This window comes from Ambystoma mexicanum, chromosome 1p (genome assembly GCF_040938575.1).
Source record: "Ambystoma mexicanum isolate Mex_15411 chromosome 1p, UKY_AmexF1_1, whole genome shotgun sequence".
Lineage (NCBI taxonomy): Eukaryota > Metazoa > Chordata > Amphibia > Caudata > Ambystomatidae > Ambystoma > Ambystoma mexicanum.
This window is the reverse complement of record NC_090921.1, coordinates 431,255,343-431,280,244: the sequence shown is the minus strand read 5'-3', so window position 1 is coordinate 431,280,244 and position 24,902 is coordinate 431,255,343. Positions and strand designations below refer to the sequence as shown.

The following is a 24,902-nucleotide window of genomic DNA, read 5'->3' as shown; positions in this document are numbered from 1 at the left end:
GTTTAAATCCCTTGGTTTAGAATCTGGAATAAGTGTTCTAGCTGCTTGTTTTGAAATTACAAGTTTGTTTGAAGCAAAGGAAAAATGCAACAGAATAACATTTGAATTTAAGCCTGACTAAATGCAACCAAACCAGTATAACAGCTTCCCCCACAGCGGCAGGGCCTCTCCCTTCTGCTTCCCTCCACCAAGGAATCACACCTAAGTGATGATTATAGGGTGGGAGGAGAATTTGGTCTGCAGTGGGAAGCAGACAATGGACATCCTCCAGCTACAGGAACTGCCAATTGTTAAGGGTCGTAAAACGGCCAGGGTCCAGGAGGAACTGGGAGGAGACTGCTTCTTAACTGCAGGTAGATAGAAGGAGGCGGAGACAAACAACCATTTGTTGCTTAACAAGGACCAAAGACACATTTTAAAAAGACTGATCACTTACTGTGTAAAATTGTCAAAAACACAAATATAACAGCATTGTTAATGTAAATATTGGCTGCACATTCTAAAAGGAGCCGGAACTCTGTGACATGTTCTAGGAAGAAACGGCGGAAAATGTGATATTAGACAAAATGTATTTTTGATAGAAGCATGAAACTTCATACACTTATGCCCATGTTCAATGCGCACATTTGTAGAAATTTGCTCCTACATTGGACATTGTGTTCCTGACAAAAAGGGCAAAATTCTGTAAAAAGCAGACACAAGCGACAGGGTTTGGAGGGTATCTGCTACACAAAATATGTGATCTATATATATGATTGTTATAGAGGTTGCACACATGGAAATATGCATTGTACCAAAAGTAGATTTTGTGTTCAAGAGGGAAGGGGTGGACTCTAGGCCTTGTAAACCCACATCATAAAGATGACACACTGTTTTTCTCCTCCTATCAAGGCCGAGAGGAGTTTCTGACCAATTCCTGGTAAGGGGGCACACTTAGGATAAACCAACACACACATCCCTGTATCATAAGCATAAATAGAGACAGCTCAGCACTCCAAGACACACACAGATTCACCCACTAACCGATTGCTGGCAGAGCACCCTGCAGCAGAACCATCTATCTTCCTTGCTCCAGACTCCAGAAACTTGGAAAGCAGAAAGGCCCATTCCATTCTATAGCTGAACCATTCTCAGCTAGGCCTTAAAATTCCAGAACCAGAACCCCAGAAACTTAAGGGGAATCAAAAATACAGCCGGGCTGTGCTTTACTGCTTGCCTGCTAAAATAATTCTCATCAGAATCAAGAGATCCAATCCAGTCCTGTGCCGAGATGTGACCAAGCCATTGCAGACCCAGTCCAATCCGATGTGCCCAGCTGTCTGTCCTGACCAGAATCCCTGACCAGAATCCCTGACGTTTCCATTTGAAACACATATAGTGAGTATCTATAGAATAGAACTGTGTCACTAGCATACATACTTGGCTTAGTCCAATCCCTATCTGAAATCCATCCTATTTTGTCTTCAGAACCTGCATTGTTAGAAAGATTTTTGAATTGCCTGAACTCTCTATCCTAACCCTTCTATCGTTCCTCCTGTGTTAGTATTGTTAAAACTATCTCTGCTCTGATCTTTCTCATCTGAAGTAGGCGAGCTCCACTGCAGGCAGTCGCCTTGATCAAGTGGCTGTGTTCTTGTGTGGTATTCGTTTATTCATAGTCATCCTCTAGTGTAAGAAATCCTTTTTGTCATTTTAAAGTGCATTCCTGCTTCCCATTCTTGCACCCATCTCAGAAAAAACAACCTCCACTAAAACGTCAATTTGTGCTAAAAACAAAATTTCAACTTCTGCTTGTAGCTAACATCCACAGCTTTAATCTGCATCAAATCTATATAGTTCTCCCGTAATCGTGATTATCGCGCACAGAAAAGTTTGCAGCAAATTTTCGTTTAGGGAATTTTTGACAAGTGTAAAACAGCTTTTGGTTGCTTCCGAACTTAATTTTAAGATTTCACATTGTTTCTTAGTATGAAATCATTGCTAGTGTTTATGTGCAACTATCCAAAGCGCCTCCCATAAGAATTTAAACCATTTCAGCAATTAGTGTTTTACCCAATCCATTCTCAAGATAACTTCTAAACCATTTTGACAGCTTGCCAAACAATTCTGTTTTTCTCTTGTGTTGCTGGGGGGAAATTGTGATTGATATTTTGTTTGAATTCTGCCATTCCTGAATACCTGCTCTCTCTTCTCTTATCTCTTTACTTTGTCTATTGGAGGTTGAGGAGTGTGCAGGGGGAAATAGTAACCACACTGCTATTTAATTTGAACACACACACACACAACAGAATTATTTCTATGCTGAATTGTTTTGCTCACTATTACTCCTTGTGAATAAAGAGATTGCTTAGTGTTACATCACCCCATTGGTGATTATTGTATACCCTTTAAACATAGTGTGATTAATTTGTAACTACATAAATAATATTTTAACTTTGCAAACCAGCCTGATTCCTGGTTCAGTGTGACCGGGGGTCGGGGGTCCAAGAGAGGGGCGTGATATGAGTGGTACATCGTTCAGAATAAAAGAACTTTTAGACACAAATAAATAAGGATTTCAGTTGTGCATTACACGCTGGGCGGTGACTTAGGTGAAGTACTGGATTGAAATTGCTTACACAACTACTGAATATCAACATTCTGAAGCCTGCTAAAACCAGTGAGGCAGAAAAGTCACTATTCATTTTTCTCACCTAACATCACAACCTCATACACACTGATGTTCCTTTAGAATATGCTGACACAGAGCTCTCAAATCATCTTCTATAAGACCTTGCATTTGTAGTTCATGCCATTTTGCATTGATGGATCTTTTTTAAATGCAGAACTACAAGCACCAGAATACAGAAGGCTCCATGTGTGAAGGGTTCTTAGGGTGGACATGCAGCTACTATGCGCAATTATACATAATTGAATGAACAGCTAACACCCTGCAGCCAGAGAAGGGAAATACGTTGCAAAAAGGTATTTGTTTAATCCTGTGCACAATCTACATTTCCATAATTGGAAGGTACAATAGGTGAGAACTTTTTGGTGTGTCGGTTGATGTGCAATTCTGAGCAGTATTTCTTTAACTCAGGGTTTTCCAACTCCAGGCCTCGAGGGCCGGATCCGGTCGGAATTTTAGGATACCCCTCATTAATAATAAATTTGCATATAATGATTCTAAATGTATGCCATTTTTTTCTATTGGATATTAATGCGGATATCCTTCCGGCTCTCGAGGCCTGGAATTGGAACACCCTGCTGACCTCATATACAGCAGGAGCTGCTTGCCTCATCCTGTCCTAGGCATGGTATGTGGCAGGTTGGGCCCTGGGGGATAGAGGACGGGTCTTGTCCCTCGGACCACAGCCTGCCAACATCACCGGGGGAGGATATGGGAGGGAAGATTCGACTCAACAGCTATTTAGAAGAAGAAGCTGGTGCTGTGGGGGAGTGGGGTGAGGGATTCCTCTAGAAGTGCATGCCAGTATCAATCATGAATTCTGGGACATGTAGTCCGAGATCACTAAAGGGAAAAACGAAATGCATCTGTGAGAGTCTGTATTGCAACGTCGTCCCAAGACTCAGGCCCCCTGAGTGTCCTTTACCTCCCATTGGCAACATGACTTTCAAACAAGAAAGTGCATTAAATGGTTTGCATAGTTCCATCTGCTGTTTTTACATTTACTGTACAGTAGTTATACAGTGAAGCTGAGAAAAACAGTAGTGTGTACAGAACTGACTTTGACCTATACAGTACTGTATTATATATAAACAAGAAAACATCAATATATTAATAACAATGTATGAACACAAAACACAGGATGCTCAGCAGTGCCGGCTCTATTCGATGGGAAGAGATCATTGATGCATATGTTCGCAATCTAGTACTCAATCTATTGAGGAGTAGGTCCAATTAACAAAGGGTTCATCACTGTCGAACCATGTTCAGCAAACTACCGTATTCCTGAAAACACGCCCAATTAACAAATAGTTCATCAGTCTCCCATGGTCAGCAAACTACCGTATTTCTGAAAAACCCGCCCAATTAACAAAGGGCTCATCACTCTCCCATGGTCAGCCAATGACCGTATTCCTGAAAACCCACCCAATTAAGAAAGGGTTCATCACTCTCGAACCATGGTCAGCAAACTACTGTATTCCTGAGAACCCGCCCAATTAACAGAGTTCCTCACTCTCCCATGGTCAGCAAACTACTGTATTACTGGTAGAGCGGCTACATCTCAACCTAGTGCTACACTTCGTCCTCTAATGGTGCGCGTCTGGCCAGTGCATATATGTGTAGATGCTTTGAGTCACAGTCAATATCAAGGAGCCACCTAGTCTTGGAAGGTTGTGTCCACTGAGTGATAAATTGGGCCCAAACCCGTTCTGAGATGTTGGTGAGATCGCCAAAGATAAAAATAGAAGGCTGTGTACACATGTCACTCTCAAGTACAGCACCACTTCCCTTCACAATTTCAAGACACCCCCAAAACAACCCCTGAATATTTTGGGTGAACGTCCATACCACTACTCTTTGTAAGCAGCATAACCATTATAAAAAAACGAATTCTTAATTGTGAGCCATCACCTCACAATCCTAGCATCACCTCCACATTTTGATGCCGCATCAAAGGCAGTTCATTATATCACACCCGTCATTTGCATTGTTAAGAAAATAACCGTTCCAAAAAGTGGATACCCGGTGGAGAAACTCAAATCTTGGGGAGACACTGTGAAATACAGAGTTGCTATGACTGTGTGCCACATCGAACCAAAGTTTCTTGATCAAAAGTATGGGTGAAGCTAAGGCTGTTACTGCCCTATGCGATTTGAGAGTCAACGACCAATTAAATGTGGATGCAAACCTATGAGTTAATGATTACCACTGGACATTCTTCTAGGTAATATGCATTCAGCCACTTTTCAGCTTGTCTCTGCCACTGCAGACGTGGGGAAACCACATGGATATCAGTTTGGTCCCACCTTAAATGGGGCAGTGAAGCCCGGGGCCGTGGTTCACATCCCGGGAGGATAGCTCAGTGGCAACGTGCTCACCTTGAAAGCAAGACGACATGAAGCAACACAGGTTCGATCCCCGGGCCCGTGCTTACAAACCTCTGGGTATTTAAGAACGTTCTAAATATGCAACTAAGACAACAACAAAACACTCCTTCTGTAACAGTGCCTTGATGCCCCCGTGCTGTGAGAGCGCTTTAAAAATGCAAATAAATAAATCTCTTTTGCACATGACCACAAGCCAAGCCAGACATGTTTCGGCCTAACTGGCCATCATCAGCGATGATGGACCGCTAGGCACAGCGAGACTGGGACCCAGGGCTGGTTATACCTGTGTCACTTAAGGTGATACATTCAAGGGACATATAAGTGATGGATGACCAAAAGTGACATAGTCACAACTACTGGGATTTGCCCTCGGCAATGTACTCTTCCATTGTTTTCTACTGAGTATCATCAGAGAAGCGTAGCATGCAACTCACACGAAAGCTGTGTCGAAAGCAGTTCAACACATGTGCAGAAACACCTGCAGGCCTTTTGGGGTAAATATGACTTGTGGCAGTCTTTGCTACTGGTAGTGATTCGTGGAGGCGAGCGTGAAGACAGCACACTGTTGGTGATGAGCAGAGCAGAGTGGAGTAGTGGATAAAAGGCATAGAGCGCCAAGAGATCATGCAGGTGGCAACAGTGCGCGGCATAAGAACCTTTAACATAACATAACCTAAGTATATAGAGGGGAACAGAGCACGCTGATCCCAAAACAAGCCATATCAGGGATCATCCTACTTTTCCAAATCAAGTTAAAAAGGAAGTATCTATTCGTAAGGGCAAAGGATACATAACATATTCTGGCGATTTACAAGGACAAAGAGGATCAATAGCAGATGACTTATTGGCAACAACATTTTTTTAACAGAATTATTTGCACGTTTTAAAAAGTCCTTACATTCATTGTCAACGTGTATTGCTGAGATGAACACATTGCAACAACGTAACGGAACGCAACGCAACGCAACGTAAAACGAACTGTGACAGAAATCATGTGACTTACGTGCTCCCTCTGCGAGGCAGGCTCAACTCCTTCTGCAGACAAGGAAGAGAGAGAGAGAGAGAGAGAGGGAGAGGGAGAGAGAGAGAGTTAGAGATGTCATCCTTTGTGAAATCACCACTTTCCTTAATGAGCACGCATTTGTGTGCATTGTGGGGAACGCCCCTGTACGATGATTGTATACAAAGCAAGGTGGCATTTATCACTCAAAACCTGTGATTAGCGGATTAGGACCGCCTGCGATGGCAGTGCCCCCATTAAATGCCAATTAAGACAGAGTCAGCTGTTAGAAACTCGGCATTTGACTGCAGCTCTCGGCCTCTGTGAAGTTAACTAACATTTCTCAAAGACAGTGAATGGGAGCGTCCGGGTTAGGCGCTGGCCTACAAATGTGAGTGCAGGAGCGCCTGGGAGCTTACAGGGCAGATGCTCTACATTGACAGTAGGGTGTCTGCAGGGATTCCTACAGCATGCATTTTACACAGACAAAGGTGCGACATATGGCCACAGTCGGACTTGGTCACAGAAAGTTCAGACCCTGTTTGGACCGTTGAAAGGCTAGTCAAATGGCGTCTAATGGTGAAGCTGTCACATGTAAAACCATAGACTTGGTTTCTAAATCCGATTGCCCGACTTGACCAAATCAAATACTTCTGAGCAAATCACGTCATCACCCTGTGCCTCACTTTCCAACCTGTTTGAATGGAAGAGCCTCCCCACTACCTGGCGCCCCCGCCTCCCAGGCTGCTCGCACCCTGGCTGCCATAGTGTGCACTGTCCTTTGCATTCATCATAACGTATGTCTGCAAAAATACACTTGCTTCCCTCTGCATGGCACGAAAGCACCACCCAGGAATCAAACTATTAGTGGCATGAAAGCAGCACCTGTGAACCAAACAATGTACCCTCACTGGGTGGCACAAAAGTGCCACTTAGGAGGCAGAACTAATGCTGAGACAAAAATGCCACAAATGCATAGGCCCTCATTACGACCCAGGCGTTGGACCATGGTGCTAATAGCACCATGGTCCATGCTGGTAACCTACCGACTCCGCCATGACGGAATGGGGATTTACCGCCCCATTCTGAGGTTGGCTGGGCGGTAATTCCCCATGCCGCCATGGCCCTTCCCCATTCCCATTTTTGCCCCATAGGGCTCAATGGGAATGGGGAAGGCGCTAAATACGGTGCTGCAAATTGCGGTACCGTACTTAGCACCAAAAGCAGGCGTTAAATTCCCCAACCCACAAAGGGACCTCGTAATCAGGCGTTAAGGGTTTAACGGCGCTGCCACCTTTTACGGCGCCGTTAACCCCTTAACGCCTGGGTTGTAATGAGGGCCATAGCCTCTGTAGTATTATTATTATTATTATTATTATTATTATTATTATTATTGTTATTATTATTATTATTCGGGTATTTATTGAGTGGGGACCTAACTTCGGGAAGCAACAGAGCACTTTACAATCATAGGGGAGAGAACTCAGGGAGGGAAGCAGAGACAAAAGGAGCAGGGTCTGACGGGGGAGGGTGGGCAATTGACAGCATGGGAGAAGGCAGTGGGGAGCAGATCACTGAGTCTCAGGTAGGGTGGGGAGTCTGTGGACCAAGGTGTTGAGGGGGAGCCATTCCTTAACATTCCTGTGTATAGCACTAACGTCCTACTTGTCAGCCGAAGTTGGCTGTTTAACCTAAGAACACATACAGACACTCTCCATCTCCACAATGCCGTTAATCTCTCCACACGCTCTAACACACTTTAGTCCATACCACCTTTTTTTCTCCCTCTGCAACTTTCTCCCACTCTCAAATGACTAAGAGTGGTGGTGGGGTTAGCCTATTGCCCAGCAAGGCCAGACCAATCCCCCTTCCACCTTTAAACCTTCCTCCCTCTCTTTCTAATACAGTGCTATTGCACTGCTTACTGCCTTCCTGTTGGCCATCCCTCTAATAAAAGGACCTTGGCGCCCTGCGCTCCTCCTTCTACGACTGAGATCATGCCAACGTAAGGTGACAATGTGCCTCCATCTATGCCACCAATGGAATTACGGCTGTCCTTCACCTGCTGCTCTGACTCCTTTTCCACCCTAAATGTTATCTTGGATGCTGCCAAGACCAACTACTCTACTAGCCTCAACCATCTCATTGCTCTGCTCACTACCTCCATTACTCTCCAAAACCCTGGAAGGCACGCTCTCGCCCGCAGACCACGCTCCATCTTTCTCTCTCTCTCTCTGTCTCTCTGTCTCTCTGTCTCTCTGTCTCTGTCTCTCTCTCTCTCTCTCTCTGTCCCTCTCTCTATCTCTCTCTCTCTCTCTCTCTCTCTCTCTCTCTCTCTCTCTCTCTCTCTCTCTCTCTCTTTCTCTTTCTCTTTCTCTCCCTCTCTCTCTCCCTCTCTCTCTCTCTCTCTCTCTCTCTCTCTCTCTGCCTCTCTCTCTCTGCCCCTCTTCCCCCCCCTCTTTCTTCCTCTCTCCCTGGCTCCCTGTCTCTCTCTCTGCCCCTCTCTCTCTGCAAGCAAGTTTGCTCTTTAATCCTCCTCCAAAAATCTCTCGGATAAGAAACACAGAGAGGCTCATGTTCCATAAAAATGTAATTTAGCGGCAGGGTCCCATGACGTTTACACAGTAATGTAAGCGAGTACTCACCGCCAAATATTCGTCATTTGCACGGTGGGGTGAAAATGTAAAGAGTGTGTATTCCACCTTTCTCCCTTCAAATTTGCACTCCACAGTGTAACATGAACAAGCACTACCTGGTATGCTCTCGTGCCAGGCACTGTTTACTATTCACTGTGAGCGCCGCTTGCTGTATGAGCATAGCAAGCAGTGCTCACAATTACAATTCAACCTTTGGGAAGGGTTTAATTGTAATTGTACATGCTATCTGCGGGCAGTATGTAGAATGTATCCTTATGGGGTCCGCTAGCATGAAAATCCATGCCTGGACAGATGCTGAAGCATTTGTATGGTGGAGAAGACGGGAGTGGAAGAAACGCAAGTTGCGTGGCGTCTATACAAATGATTGAAAATGAGCCGTGACGTGAAGGCAAGCCATTACACTTACTCATCACTTTTATACCTTGCATTCACGTTATGGCTCGTTTGAAAATGTGCTCCCCTAAGTTTCCTTCTTTCTCTCCTCTTCCACCCTCTTCCTCCCCACTACCCTGCATCCCTAGGTTATCATTGCATGACCTGCTCTCCCCCAGCACTCAAACATAACTAGCACCTATCTTGCAGGTAGCCAATATATCATGTGCTCCCATGGACCCTTTACACCACAAACAGTCAAGGTACTTGCACCCCTCACCTCTCACCTGCACCTACCTCTCTAGCCTCTGTAACCTCTATCTTACTGGTAGGGACTTTCCCTGCCTATTTGACAGTAGTTAATGTACTGCACTTCCTAATAAATCCCATTACACACCTGGACAATCCACGTTTCTGGTACATGTGCTGTTCAGCTTGATCACTGCCTACCTCAAGGTGAATGAACTCTATGACCCCTTCTATCCAGGTTCCACAGCATCACTCAATGAAAACAGCCCTCACTCCCATCTGTAACTCTTTCTCTAACGCTCTTCACAAAAACCTTTTCTCAAATCTATTCCTGCCTGATCACTCTGCATCTTTTGCCCCTGTTAATCTTCCCTCCCTGTGCCATACCCTCTCTGAGCCTGGGAGAATTTTGTCCACCGCTCTTTGTGCTCTAAATACTCTCTTGGAAAGCCCATTGTCTCCCTCTACTTCTCCTAAGACCTTTTCATAGACAAGACTCAAAGTTTCTTCACCACATGCTCTTTTGCTATTCGCCACTAACGGCACTTCTGTGTCTCATGAGGAAATCATACAACTTGTATGTATGTAGGTATGCAGTTCTTTTTTTATTTAAGGTGAATCTAGCTGAGAAGCAATGGAGGAGATGCAGTAATGGGGTACAATAATACTTGTGTGATTACAACAATAGACTATTTCTTTATTTCTTTATTTGTTGTTTGCTTGTTAGGTGCTTATACAGCAAGTAAAATATTGTTTCAAAGTGCGCAGAACACAGGGGGAGGGTGAGGGGGGCCAGAACAAGCGAGTGAAATACATTACATAACACAATAATTAATAAGAGCAGTGGAGGGAAGAAGGAACAAGGAACACACCTACTACGCCTTGTGAATATTCAGAACGTGCAAGTGTAGCAAGGAAAAGGGCATCAGGAGTAAGTGCTGGGGAGTCTGGGCTCATGGGTGAGCCACTGATGAAGTGCTTGGGTTGTTAAGTGCTACATGGCCCAGGGTCACCTTAGGAGTAGGTGCGATCCTCCAGGGTGTAGGGTGTGCCAAGGCAAGTGCTGAGGGAAGACAGGAGCTGGACCTGATTGGGCGTGGGAGTTCAGGGGCACAGAGGATGGATAAGGGCTCCCGGACACCAATCACATCAACTGTGGGATTAGCAAAGAAGAGAAGAAGGGAAGGAGGAGGTGAAGAGAAAGTCCTGCTCAAGGCAAAGAGGCAGGGGGAGTCTGTTCCATAGGAGAGAGCCAGCTGAGGAAAGTGATCAACCACCTACCCTCTGTTTAGCAAAACACTTTCCACACAAAGAGTTGGTGCCAGAGGAATGAAGTGATCGAGAGGGAGAGCATTTAGTAAGATACTTTTGAAGATAGTGTGGTCCCCGGGTCCAGACAGCCTTGTGGATGATGAAGAGGTATTTGAATTTAATCAGTGCAGCAACTGGGAGCCAATTAAGACTTTTTAGGGCAGGAAAGATGCGGTACCTGGTCTTAAGGCCAAGGATAATTCTTGCTGCCCTATTCTGGATTATCTGGACGGGTCGTAGAGTGGAAGAAGGTAGATTAAGGAGGAGGCTATTGCAATAGTCAAGCCTAGAGAGAACCAGGTCTCTGGTAACATTGAGCATCTGGGGAAAGTGAGAAAAGGGAGAATTCCTTTGAGAAGGAAGAGCTGAAAGTGGGACTTCTTGGCAATCTCCTAAGTGGGAGGAAGGAAGGATCTAAGCATTGAGGCAGAGATCGTTGGAGGTGCACCCGGACTGGATGGCAGATAGGCAGTCAGGGATGATGGTGGGTGTAAGAGTGTCAGCAGGAAGTTGGAAAAAGAACTGCGTGTCATCTGCATAACACTAGAGGTTGGAGGAGAAGGAGGGTATGACGCGTGCACGTAGTATTAAGGATACCCTTGGAACAACATTCAGAGTTGGCATACAAGAGGTTACAAACTGTGGATAGAGATTAAAGCCTGAAAGATCGAATCAGTCATAATGAATTTGTTGGTGGATCCATGGCTCTGCTCCCATTGAAGCCACTTTCCTGTGGGTTTCACACAATCTGGCCTTTATACCTGCATGGCTGAGACCCTGCAACTGCATCAGTGATGTCATTCATTGACTGCTTCTGCGAAGTTATCTACTTCTAACACCCCATCCTCTATCCCAAGTGCATTGCCCCCAACCACCTTGCAGCTGCCTGTAAGACTTGCATCCCAGAGGTTACCATTAACCACTCAGACTTTACCACCCCATCACCTCCACTGCCGCCACTGCAAGACGTTACCTAATGAACATTAGAAAGAGTCATCGCCCACTTCACCTGCCACTCACATAAACTTTCATCACTACTCTTATGCTCAGCAGACTTGATTGCTGTTGCAGAAAGCGCAGGGAATGGGCCGGCACAAGACAGAGCAGCGCTATGGCAAAAAATGTCTTGCTTGAGTGCTGCTCCGTCCCCCAGACCCAGGGGTAAGCACACGACTGTGCCACATCCTGCGCCTCAAGGAACCGATGGGTTTAAAGCAGTCTGCTACTTAAAGCGCAGGTTTCTCACACGTGCCACGGAGCACAGGGGCTTGGACAGAAATCTAACACTTCTTGCACAAACGATTTACCCTGACACAGCACGAGTAATCCACTGCATACAAAAACTACTCCCAATGCCTCACACATAGTGCATGGCTGTCAAAACTGATATATATGTCCTGCAATTTACAGACATTTCTTTATTAGGGTGGATCTTGTGACCAATCAAAATAGAAGAGTCCATTATTCGCTTAAAAGGGTTTTCTACTGAATCACTATAAGACATGTTTAACAGTTAAAGTTGTGGACATTATAATGTTCCCATAATGCTATTTGCTATAATGCAAATCGCCATGATTGGGTTCTATGAACAAATACTGTGTTGCGCAAACTGGCCGGGGCTATGACACTGCACTCTAATGCACTTCATAACCTCACATTCTTTGCCACTCGCTGCTGCTGCTGCACTCTTCCTGCCCCCTCACAATGGAACTGCAACATTTCCTCTCTTGGGTGGGAGCGCCAGAAATTCACAGAAGCACAAGAGTTAAAGATGACATACAAAGTGTTCTGATAGGCTGGTGAATTCCCCACAGTATCACCTCCACTGTCTATCCCAGGAGTCTGCAACCTGCGGCTCTCCAGATGTTTTGGACTGTGACTTCCATGATCGCGCACCATTCACTAGGCTGGCTAGAGCTGATGGGAGTTGTAGTCCAATATATCTGGAGAGCCAAAGGTTGCAGACCAGCCCTATCCAGATTCAAACCACCCTGGGAATACAGGTTATCCCTACATTATCTAACCGCACGCTGCCTGATTGGAGCAATAGTTATAGTCATTCCAAACATTGGATAATGGTCTCATGTGAGGGATATCGTATGCACAAATTAGGCCTTGAGGAAGACATCACTCATGAGTCATACGCATGAAAGCCAGCACTCCCTCACAATATCAGGAACATCCTCACCCAACCCATCTAGCACTGAAGCCTGCCCTCAAGCAGCACCCCATTGCCATTGAAACAAACCTGCCCTGACCATGATTATTATCCATCCTCTCCAGCCTCCCTAGTCTGGCATTTTCCCTGTTCCCAACTGTGCACAAGTGTGAACGTCTGCATATAATCACAGTGTCAGTGAACTCCTGCGAATGCGCTAACTAGTCATACTGCCAGTATGCTCTGCACCCCTTTTCATGCTCCCGCTCCTCCACCACCAATAGGTGGATGTCTCACCCACATTCCAGGATTATTGCAAAGTGCCTGGAATCAGGATTGAGCCGATGACCCTTCTTCCTTATGTAAGGTGGCAGCTAAGGCCTGGAACCTTCTCTCATTCTCTCTACTTGATATTGAGGCTAACCTGCAATTTCACTGGGCGTTGAAGACCTTTCTTTTTTAGTTCTCTGGTGTTCTGGTTGAACTTACCTCTTTAGCCTTAGCGCCAAGATGTCTTCGGGCTTATGCTGCGCTTTATAAATGTGATTAAGATAAGATGAGAGAAGGTGTGCTGTGAAGCACTACTAAATACAAACACAGAAATAAGACCCCTCAATTTACGTTACCACTGCCAGCCGAAAAGACCCCCAACTGTTCCCCCCATGCAGACTTTTTGATAAATGAATGTATTTGTCGCCCTCCAGGTGATCAACCCTTAGTGCCAGATTTCTTTGTGTAATGAAATAATTGCTGGTCTTCGGAGCTAGTGCCGGACTCTCAAAGAGTCTTCTGCGCCCGCCATATTGCTTCCTCTTGGAGCTTTCATTGGGACCATGCTCCCGCCATCCCGCTGCCAATGCTCTGTGTAAGCAGCCCACCAGCTATGACCCCACAGGTACCGGAGGGGTGTGCAGCCATTCAGAGAAGACCATCGGGGTAATGTCTAATCTTTGGGGTGGGGGGAGGGGTCCACCAATTCCTGGCATAATTCTGCTTATCCATTCAGAGTTCTGCTTCGCTGCTGTACTCACAGAGGCATGCTGCTAAGGAAAGGCACTGTAGTATCGAATCCTCCATCGACACCGTCTTTAGGTCTACTAATGAGGTGGATGGGGGAGGAGGTGTGGAGTGAAAATGGCGCTACAAAAATAAATACTGGACATGTAGACTGATTAAAAAGGAAAGTTGTCGTTTGTGGGTCTTGGTAGAGAAGACAGGTTTGAAGGTTGGGAAAGGAGACTAGGCGGTGAAGTTCCTGTTTATAAGGATTAGGATATGAGTCTGGAGGTAAGTGGTAGACTTGGAGGCTATGGGTGCAATCAAACTATAAAACAGGCCTGAGACAAACAACATTCTAAGCACAGAGTTAGGATAAGAGTGTTGTTGTATGTAGTCATTTCCGGTTTGCATATATGCAAATACAGAAACAGTGATTTCCAGAGGTTTGGACATTTCCTGCCTAGAAGAATGAAAGGCGACATAGTACATGTCTACTTACCACAGAAAGGGCTTTCTGTAAATCGAAAAAATAACATTCCCAAATGTGCAAACATAATGGACTGAATGTTAGTAAGCAGAAAGTAGTGGGCACTTTTGAAGGCCGCCATTTTCCTTTTGGCACCTTCTCCTGTGTGGAGTGTATACAGAGAAAAATCATGTTTCTGCAGCCTTACAAAGACTCTACGATCCTCAAACATGACAGCCCTGCCTGTTGGGACACAAATTCTTCCAAATGCAAGGGGTAATGAAAGTGACATCACCTGATATGATAAGCCATTTATAACGCGCCTGTACACAAGTGTTTCGAGGCATGACAAGATAAGGAGGGGGTAACAGACAGAGGACAAACAACAATCTTACTAGGCTTTGTGTCATTTAGATTGCGCAAGTGCAGGGAAGAGGGGAGAGGAGAAGTGCCAATGTGGTGTGGGGATTGAGGGGAATTTCAAGTGACTCAATACGTGCTGCCAGAGGGTGGCCCTTAAGTGCAAAGAGAAGGGACTGTAGGGTTAAAGACACAGACCCTCAAGTGCTGAGGAAGCCCGGAGGCACTGCAAGGGCAACTGGACATGCAGGAACTTGGGCCCAAGTTCAGGGGTGGCCAGGTGACCAGTGTGCTGAGCTACCAGGGACATCAGCAGGGGAAAGGAAGAGAGATAGCGGAAGCGAAATGGAAAGTCTTGAGTTCCTTCAACAATCGAAAGTGGTTCTGCTCAAGTTTGGGAGAGGCAGGGAGGCTGTTCCAGAGGGACGCCCCAGCCAAGGAAGAGATCTACCCCCATTGTCTGCTTGGAAAAGCGTCTGACCCACAGAGAATTGGAGGTGGATGAGCGGAGAGCTCTAGAAGATGTTTAGAAAGTGAAAGCTGGAGGTAGTGCATTGCCAGGCCCCAGAAAGCCTTGTGGACGATGCAAAGCGTCTTGAATTTGATCCTTGCAGCCACAGGGAGCCAGTGCAGAGATTCAGAACTGGAGAGATACGATCCCTGGGCTTGAGGCCAAGGACAAGTCTTGCAGTCCTGTTCTGGATGAGTAGTAAAAGTCAAAGAGTAGAGACAGGCAGATTTAGAAAGAGGCTGTTGCAATAGTCCACCCTGGAGTGGACCAGGGCACTAGAGACAGTGAGATTCTGGGGGAAAGTGAGAAAAGGCACAATATCTGTAAGGAGGCGTAGCTGAAAGTGTGACTTCTTGGAGACGTCGGAGATGTGAGGAGAGAAGGACTGGATGGAGTCAAAGAAGACACCAAGGTTCTCAGCCTCAAAGGAAGGAGCAGGAAAAGGGTGCAGGGTGGGTAGCCAGAGAGATAGAGAGGAAAGGAGGGAGCAGGTGTCCTGATGAGGACAATCTTGGTCTTACTGGCATTAAGCCAGAGATCATTGGCAGCACACCATTCCTGAATTGCGGCCAGACACTCTGGTATGAGAGAAGGAGCAGAGGTGGCTCAGGGAAGCCTGAAGGAGAGCTTGGTGTCCTCTGCATAAACTGAAAGTAGTGATGCAGTGGGCCAGACGTGCCAGGTAGTGGTTGAATAGCCAGAGAGAAAGGTTAGATCCCTGGGAATGCCACAAGTAGAGTGAGAGATAGAAGAGAGGAAAGACCCCAGTTGGACCAGGGCAGGTCGTCCATGAGAAAGGAGGTCAACAGGACAGGGCCTGACCAGTGATACCCAGGTTGTCTTGGAGGAGATTGAGCAGGATGGTATGGTTGACCATGTCAAAAACAGATGAGAGATCGAGGAGAATGAGGACAGAAGACAGATTAGAGCCAAGATTGGAGAGCAAGTCTTCACAAGTGTTCAGCACTTTCCATTCTTCTAGCAATTCTGAAGCTAGACTGGTGGACATGAAGACAACCAACAGGTTAAGTATCCAGAATAAGCTGGGAGATGGCCAGCTTTTCCGGGAGTTTGCCAGGAAAGGAGTGACCGGAAGTTAGCCGGAGAGGAAGGATCGGCCGAGGGGTTCTTAAGGGCTTCTTAAGAAGTGGGTGCACAAGGGAGTGCTTAAGGGGGAGGGGAAGGTTACAGTGTCAAAGGAGTGATTGCAGAAATCAGCCACCGCTGGAGCCAGGGTGTCAATGTGGTCCTTGATGGTTCTAGATGAGCAGGGGAGAACCTGCTTAGACCATGGACGTCATCTCCTTTGCTACCCCTTTGGTCTCCCTTGCGTCCCCTGAAAAAAATTAAAAAAGGGGGTTCCACAAGTGTAACACCTTAAGAAGTGACCCTAAATAAGAAAGAATAGGAATAACAAATAATTTGTCTTTCTGGAATTCTATACAATAATTGCAAGACTCATTAAAGGTTTATTCAGGCCCACTTCAGGGGGTGCGTCACTGATTTAGCCTGTTATTAAACACCTCAACTCAGCCTTTAATCCTTCTGAGGTTGATAAATGAGTACCAACACAGGTTGGGTGATATTGTATGTATATTTGTTCTATACAAAGCGCTTAAGCATAAGTACTATATAATAACACATCATTATCATTTGGCCTTGGACGTCTGCTTGCATTCATAGTAATTGGGTAATATGGGCCTATAAACACTGATGTTAATGATACATATGGTGACCCATTCTTGTATGAAATGTATGTCACATTATAGTGATATTGTAACCTTATTTTGCGTACTGTACTTAGGAACAATGATATGTGATGACACTTTCTATATTATCAAGGGTTGAAAGGTTGTGTTTCATCGCTTCCCATGATGTCACATCCGGGTGGGGTCAAATGAGATCACGTCCTGTGATGTTGTCAGAGGTCAAGGGTCATGTGATGCTACCCCTGGCATTTTGGTGAAATGACGTCCCTGGCTTAGACAAAACTTTCATAGATTGGACTTGTCTAAAACATTGTCAGGAGTGAACAGGGGAAAGGAGGACAAAGGAGGAGGGAAGTGGCCGAAGACGGGCTGGGGTGGCAGAGGAGGAGGAGGAAGAGGAGGTAGAGGAAGAGAGAGTGGACAGGATGTCCTGAGTTTTAGCGGTGAAATGAAAAGCCAGGGCCGTGCAGAGGGCCTGGGAGGGAACAGGAGAGGTAGAGACTGCAGCAGGATTTGCCAGCTCCTTGCAGACATGCTCTTTAAACTTCCTCTCTGATAACATCACAGGAAGTGATAGCCCATGACCTTTGGTCCTAAGAATGACATAGGAAGTAATAATGCTGCTGCAAAACTGTAATCTTCTCCACGTGGGCCTGGTTGTTACTTGACATTGCATTATGTTCTTGTGGGATACATACTGTCAAATTATGCACACAAACTACACTTATGTCTAAGGAATGGTGGTGTATTGTTGTCTGCCTTTTTCATCGCAAGCCAATCAAATCTTGAAGTTTAAATGTTATGTTTTCCTGTCTTTTTCTCAAGGCACTATTTGGCACAGGCATCCTTGTTGCGTGCTGTGCCTTTTTGGAGGTTCAGTGCTGTGAATGTGCTGGTCGACATTGATAATTTTTGTGCAACGTGCCTTTGTGGGCTTGGAGATCACCCCAGGTTACCCAAGCATGTAGGACCTGCTAACACTGGGAACGCTTAGCTATAGCTTTTTTACTGCCAAATGTAAAAGGTTTTAAGGCATCGTTCAATTTAGCCGGTCAGTGTCCAAGATAGGTGCTGGGTAACCTGTCTTATTCTCAATTAAATTAAATGCTGTATTTTCCATGTTACACTTTTTGTCGACCAAGTTACGCTTTCCAATAAACAATTCGCAAAATACAAATGACATAGTTCTTAGCCAAGGAGTAAATAATAACTCACACATTTAGAAATGTAACTGGTGTGGTTTCTAACCGATTGTAAAATTGCAATGAATTTTAGTTAGCGTTGCCTGAAAGACTTCTCTCGCACAAAACAAGCGCTGGCCCGAAGATCAGTTTCATGATCTCCACTCTGTATATCGCCCAGTGCCTAGCAATATCTTTGAGTGGCGCATGTTTCGCAAGCAATGTTTAAGGGTTACCAAGTAGAGGCCCAGGGTTAGCAGCTGGTACCTTCGGCTACCCCTGGTTAACGTCCATGCTTGCCTACCTGGCTCAACCACACATGTGCAGAAAAGAGGAAGCTCTGCATCCATCTTGTTTGCATGCTGCACATTTCTCAGAGGACTATTGTACGAGGTGGCAAGATGCTGAGGCGGTGCCTGGAGTCCAGACTTTGGGTGCAGGTAAGGAGACAACGTCTGTATGTATGTCTGTATGCATACATACAGAGGTTTGTTTGTTTGGGTGTGCGTCATGTGTGAAATGTGCACTGTATGTTGTATGGGTGTGCAGTTGCATGTGTGAATGAGATAGTGTGTATGTTCTACTGGTGCATGTGAGAATTAGACAGTGAGCATGTTGCATGAGTGTGTGAATGAGATAGTGTGTATGTTGTACAGGTTTGTGCGTTTATGAATGAATGTGTGTTTGTGTGCCTTCATACAGGCTGTCTGGGACTGGGCCTCTTATGGAAAGGGTACATTGGTAATGAGGGATTCATTATTTACTTGCATTATGGACAAAGCCAACATGATGAGTGTTCTTGCTTTGCTGCAGCCAATATGGCCATGTTTCCTGACAGTGACGTTTACTGGCATTATGAGCAAAGTCAAAAGGGAAATGTAATTAAGTGGCCGTACTGGACTGCATTAATGCAGGAAGTATGGCCAAGTTTCTGACAGTCACATGGCATGTTTTTCTGGCAATATATACAAAAGCCAACATGATGGGTGTTATTGATGTGTGTGTGTGTGTGTGTGTTTGTGTTTGTGTGTGTGGGGGATTCATTGGTGCAGGTAGCATAGTCATGTTTCTTTAGAGCTGGTGTATTTAATTTCTACCGGCATTATAGGCAAATCCAACATGATACGTTTTCTCATGTTGAAGGCAAAGGGTTATAGTTGAAGGCAGTATGTGCCATATGGTTTCTGACAGTGGAATACCATTTGTACTGGTATTATGGGCAAAGTCAAGATTAAGATGAGTATTATTTTGTGTTTGTGGTGGCCATTGGTTCAGGAAGCATGTTCATGTTTTCTTGCCATGGCATTCTTTACTGCAATTAGGGACAACGTCAATATGATGAGCACTCTTACGTTGCCATACTGGCCTACATTGGAGCAGCCAGTCTGAATATGTTTTGTTACAGTGGCATGGCATGCTTTACTGCCATTATGATGAAATCCAACAGGGGTATGCTTTTATGTGGACATGCTTCTTATAATATTTCTGCCTTCATTGGCAAAGCAAACATGAGTATGTTCTTCTGTGGAATAATGGCATATATTGGTGCAGTGACGATGGACATGCATGGGCAAAGACAGCATGAAAATATATTTTTACGTTGCCATAATAATTTATTGTTTTCAAAGTCACCATGAAAATGCGTTGGACAATATACGAGAAAAGGCTCCTTTGCACTGTTAGCGACTTGGCATCTATTGGATTTTTTTCATGTGTTACCCTCCAACACCGATTGCAAACTGTGTGGAAATGTGCCAACTTAGTCACAGAAAGAGTGCTGTAAAATGCACCATTTGAACACGTTCTTTAAAAAATGTTTAATGTGAGCTCAGAAGAAGCTCCTCATTTGTCACAATGGCAAAATACAATTATTTATGAATACAGTATTTGCCCACTGACATTAATCCGAGATGATTGTCATCATCTGCAGCCATTTATTAGCTCCGGAACAAATCTTTGTGACTGGTTCCCACTATTTTTGACCTTAAGATTTGCATTTTGTTTGTTGTTCTTTGCCAATGAAAAATCAGTTCTGAACAAGGGGGTGGGGTGGGAGAGAGTATCTCGCCCGTGGTCCTCTTTATGCTGCCAGACAGCGCCCAGGCGTGGGTAAGATCCTACCACTCGAGCCCGAGCCATGGTCCTGCCTAGCACCCAGCTGGTGATGGTGCATTCTAAATAGATCCTATGTTAAAATACACCATAACGTTTTATAGCGAAAGAGGTCAAAGTGAAAAGGTAAAACAGAGACGCATTTTGCATAAAATAATGGAATCATTAAGTAAGTAAAAATAAAATAAAAACGAATCGAAATTAGGGCCACATTTATTTGCGTCTGAAGTATTATAGGTAAAAAAGAGAAAACATCAAATGTAAGCAAACATTTTCAAATGGGGGCTTGGGAGGGGGCTGTACACCCAGAACCCTAAACCCAGGACTTAACCATCACACTGTTAAACAATATAATGGTACTGTTGAAGCATTGGGAACCACCTGTACACCTGAATGGTGTGGCCATTATGCCCGTTAATAACTGAGCATTTCCACTGTATTCTTCCTGTCTTGAAGTTACACTGGGTGAACCTCTTTTAAGTTGACCCCTTTCTTCTGTGGTTTAAGTTCCTTACACTTTTAGAAATGTCAATTTGTAAACACAGTGAAATGGAACCTTTGAAATTGACCTTTTCACTTAAATAAGTTGGCATTATGTTTGGAAAATAATGTCATGTGAAGTTATTCTAACTTTATACCAGCAAATATGAGGATGAGGTTAAAGACAGATACCAGATTCCTACCATTTTAAAAAGCTGACAAATCCTTTCCCACACCAGTCTACGCCCCTCTGATCTCCTAGTTCCAATATTTCTCTTCTCCCAGAACGGATTTCATTTAGGAATTATAATTGTTCTTTTATTACGCGCTTAATAGCGGGGACCAGTTCTTAAGCGCCAACTCAGGATTTGAACATGTGTTGCCATGCGTTTGTTTTCTTGCTCCCAAGACAAACACGTTGCCCCTGAGCTATCCTCCAGCCTTAGGATGCCAAAGGGGATCAGCCGGTCGCCCTAAGGTGTCCCTTGTAATGCCTGTGCTCATGGGAGCCCATGTGTTGGATTGCTATCTGCAACAGTGTGAAAGCACAAGCTTTTTTATTTTTAATGAACATAAAATGGGGCAAATAATTTTGTTGCTAATCAGACCCCCTTCTTTTATAATGATCCGTGCCAAAGTTCCTTTTCCCTCATTTCCTGTAAGCAATGTATTCTGGCTGTGATGTCATAAGGCAATTGTCACGGGTTAAAACAACAGGGATTAGACCCCTTACAATAGGATTACTTTGGACCAATCCCCTGTGACAATTTTCCTTTAAAAGGCAATGGGCACCCCTCATTCTTTGATTCATCTTTGGACCATCAAGAAAAGATGAAAGATTTATTTTCTGGAGTACAGGCTATTCCAATTTTCTGCATCCAAGGCTTTCTGTCACTTAACTAGACCCAGAGAACAGTGGGGGTGACTGCTGTTGGCTCAAGGCCTCATTGCTGGCTGTGCCGAAACCAGGGCCCTGTTCACAGGTAGTGATGGATCCCATGTAGGCACCAGCCAAGCTCCCTGGAATTGGAGAGCAGAAAAGAAAGATGTACCTTGTTCCTGCACACCATGGGTTGGGACTTCCAGTAACCCAGACGTCAAGGTACAGCTCTAGGCCCTAATTCCCGCAGTGAACTACTTGTGAGCTACACCAACGTGCCCATCGCCTGCATGTCCCAAGCTTCTGTGCGCCACGTGTCATTGCTGGCTGGACTATACCAAATGTTGGACACAGTTGACCAACTTAACAACCTGATGCCAAAACACTGCCTCAGGTAGCTACAATAAGCAGTTCAATGTGTTAAACTTGCGGCAGAAATGGCAGTTTACACAAAACATTGCAGCAAAAAGGCTGTGGTTTTGCTGCCGCAATCCATATAATGGATGCAGAGACATCCCTGCAACCCCCGGGCACATTATACCATGTAAGGTGAGCGGGAGACAGCCCCACAATCCCTGCACACCTTAAATGGTATAATGGATACACCTTTACCGGGTCAAACCACAGCTTTTTGCTGTGATTTATTTTACAGACAACTTTTTTGGCACAATTTTATTACTGAACACCCAATAAGCCTGGTTCTATACTGTTCACCCCCAAGACAAGAATAAGGTATTATGAAGAGGCCCTGTCTCCCTGGCCAACCTTTGAGACCGTATAGAATTTTAAGCCCCATTCTCTGCCTTTTTCTTCTAAGAAATTCTTGAAAATTGACATCGTGTCAGTTAAGTGCCTGAATACTCCAGCTCCTCTACCCAGAGTGCCATTTTCTTATTATTTTTTGTATTGTTTAAAGCATGGACCTAGCCCAAGAGCAGTGGAGCACTGTACAGAGTGTGGGTAGCCAGCATTTGGGCTGTCGTCTTTTAACAGTAGCACAGTACTGTGAGGCCTGTTTGTCGGTATGTGCATCCATTGAATTAGTCCTTGCTCAGGTGTTGTTGAAAGAGGAATGTTTTGAGAGATTTGGAAAATTGGAGAATTGTAGGGGCATTTCGAGCCGACACCGGGATCGAGTTCCAGAGAAGTATTGTTTGTGGATCCTCTCTTTGCGGATGAGTTGTGATTAAAGTTGGTTGGTCGATTTGTTGCCCAAGGAGCGTGTGCCACCAGATATGTAGAGTTTAGCAGCCAGGTACGCTGTTGTGCAACTTGTGACTGCTTTGTAGATGATGCATGAAGTCTTGAACAGTATCTTGGCTTGGAGTGGAAGCCAATGTAGTTCACGTAGAATGGAGGTAATTTGGACAAATTTCCATGCCCCTGTAATAAAATGTTGCACACCATGGTAGTCTGCTTTTAGGGGAGCCAAGTCAGCAGCTGAGAGCCCATTTAGGAGACCATTTCCCCCATCTATGTTAGAGACCACAAGGACCAACAATATGGTTTGGTAGTCCTGCGGCGGGATGAAGGGTTTGATTTTTCGAAGAGTAGAGATTCTGAGCTGGGATATCTTGGCCTTCTTGGCTATGTATTTCTGGAAGGACAGGCTGCTGTCAATGGTGAAGCCTAAGGATTTTGCTGAGTCAGAGAGTTGTGGATCAAACCCTTTCAGGTGCATACCATAGTTGCTTTGTAGAGGACGAATGTAGGCTTGGATCGGTTTAGTTTGAGGTAGGCACTGGTGGATGGCTAGGTAATCGCAGTGACGAATGATGTCCTGCGTGCTATTTACTCTCATGTACAACTGAGTATCGTCTGCGTATTGGTGGATGGCCACATTGGGATCTTTGAGGAGATGGCTCAAAGGCCATTCTACAGCAGCCTGCATTTTCTGTTTTCTTTACGGGGTTGGCGTTTTGCTAGTGGTTTTATTTAGTTGATTGTATTTCATTGTTTGATTAAAAGTGTTTATTTTTGTGAAGCTTGATTGGACAGTCTTTCATTTTGAAGCCATTGTAAATGCATTGTTTGGGTTGCTAGATTCTAAGTGATCCGACCGCGGCTGATTTTTACGCAGCTGGAATGTTTGCATGAGAAAGGTACGAACTACCAAATGTTTGCACCTTTCTCATGCAAACACACTTATATACTAAGGGGGCTGCATGGGTTTCCCCCGCAACCCTTAGTGAGCGGGGTTTGCGGGGGACACCCCTGCAGCCCCTGTTTTTTTGTTCCTTTTTTTTTCGGGTGTGCTACGGGGGTGTCCCCCGCAACACCCTGCTCACTATGCCAGACATTATAGTGATATATATATATTTTTTTACTTACCTGCAATGCTACCACCAAAGGTTCAAACATTTGGTGTTCGAACCTTTGGTGGTACCATTTTTCGGTCGTTGTGTACGGTCTGACCTTTTTTTTTCATCCGATCGTACAAAACCGTTCACTACTATCATCAGATGACGCCCTCCTGAAGGTATTGCTTTAGCGCTGTGTCTCTTTCACTTTTGTTAATTGGGATAAATGCTGGTTTAGTAGTCGTGTGCAGTTTAGTAGGCAGAACAGCCACTACTCATCTTTGTACCTCAGCAGAGCAGTAGTCATTTTACCAGAGCCCCTCTTTTAGATTAGCCATGTGACGAATGCTGTGCTCGCTTGGGTGTCATAGATATGATGAGCACCTCTGTGCATGACTCCCTTTCTGCATGAACTAGCGAGGAAGCAATGAGCAAGAATTATGTGGCTTAGCAACTGATGTTGGAGAGGTAATTCGGGGGTCACCAACGGGGAAAGTAAACCTCCTATCCGCCGTTCAAACCTCTATCCCTCTCTCTTATCTGGGTCTTGAGATTAGATGTACTGTTTGTTATTGTTTTATCCAAACCCTAGTTTTTCATCAGGATCAAAGTATGTGCAATATCATTGCTATGACTTCACCAGGAGGCCAAAGGGCATGTTTTGCCACTTCCTCCGCCACCATTATTTTGGTGACAAGATGCCAGTGGCGCCGGAATGACAGCACCGTCCTGATCACTTTCTTTCCCTTGTACGAGTTGTACTGGTGTGAATTTCATGCACTTTTTATAAGACGTTTGCAGTTTTATCACAACAATTTGCCAAATATGTTATGCCAGTTGAACACATAGGAGCTCATGTTGCTCCAAATAGTAATTTGGTGGAGGGGAGCCGTTACGTGTAGACATACATGCAGACGGCTCCAGCCGCCAAATTTTGGTAATTTGCACTGTGGAGTACAAATGTAGACGGCATTGCAGGGCAAAAGGTGGTGTACGCGCATGTATGCCACATTTTGCCCTGCACATTTGGACTCCGCCGTGCAAATATGTATACGCTGGCTACCATGCTCGTGTAGCAAGAACTGTGTACAATGAATCCTTA

At 45.0% G+C, this 24,902-nt stretch overlaps 1 protein-coding gene across 1 annotated transcript in view; it reads right to left on the bottom strand.

Annotated features, from left to right (window-relative positions):
- Positions 1–24,902, bottom strand: part of MAST3 (microtubule associated serine/threonine kinase 3) — a 1,229,968-nt gene that overhangs the window by 806,215 nt on the left and 398,851 nt on the right. Inside the window, exon 2 of the mRNA XM_069649250.1 lies at positions 6,059–6,090. Within this exon, the coding sequence (XP_069505351.1) occupies positions 6,059–6,090 (32 nt within the window). The remainder of the gene's footprint in view (positions 1–6,058; positions 6,091–24,902) is intronic.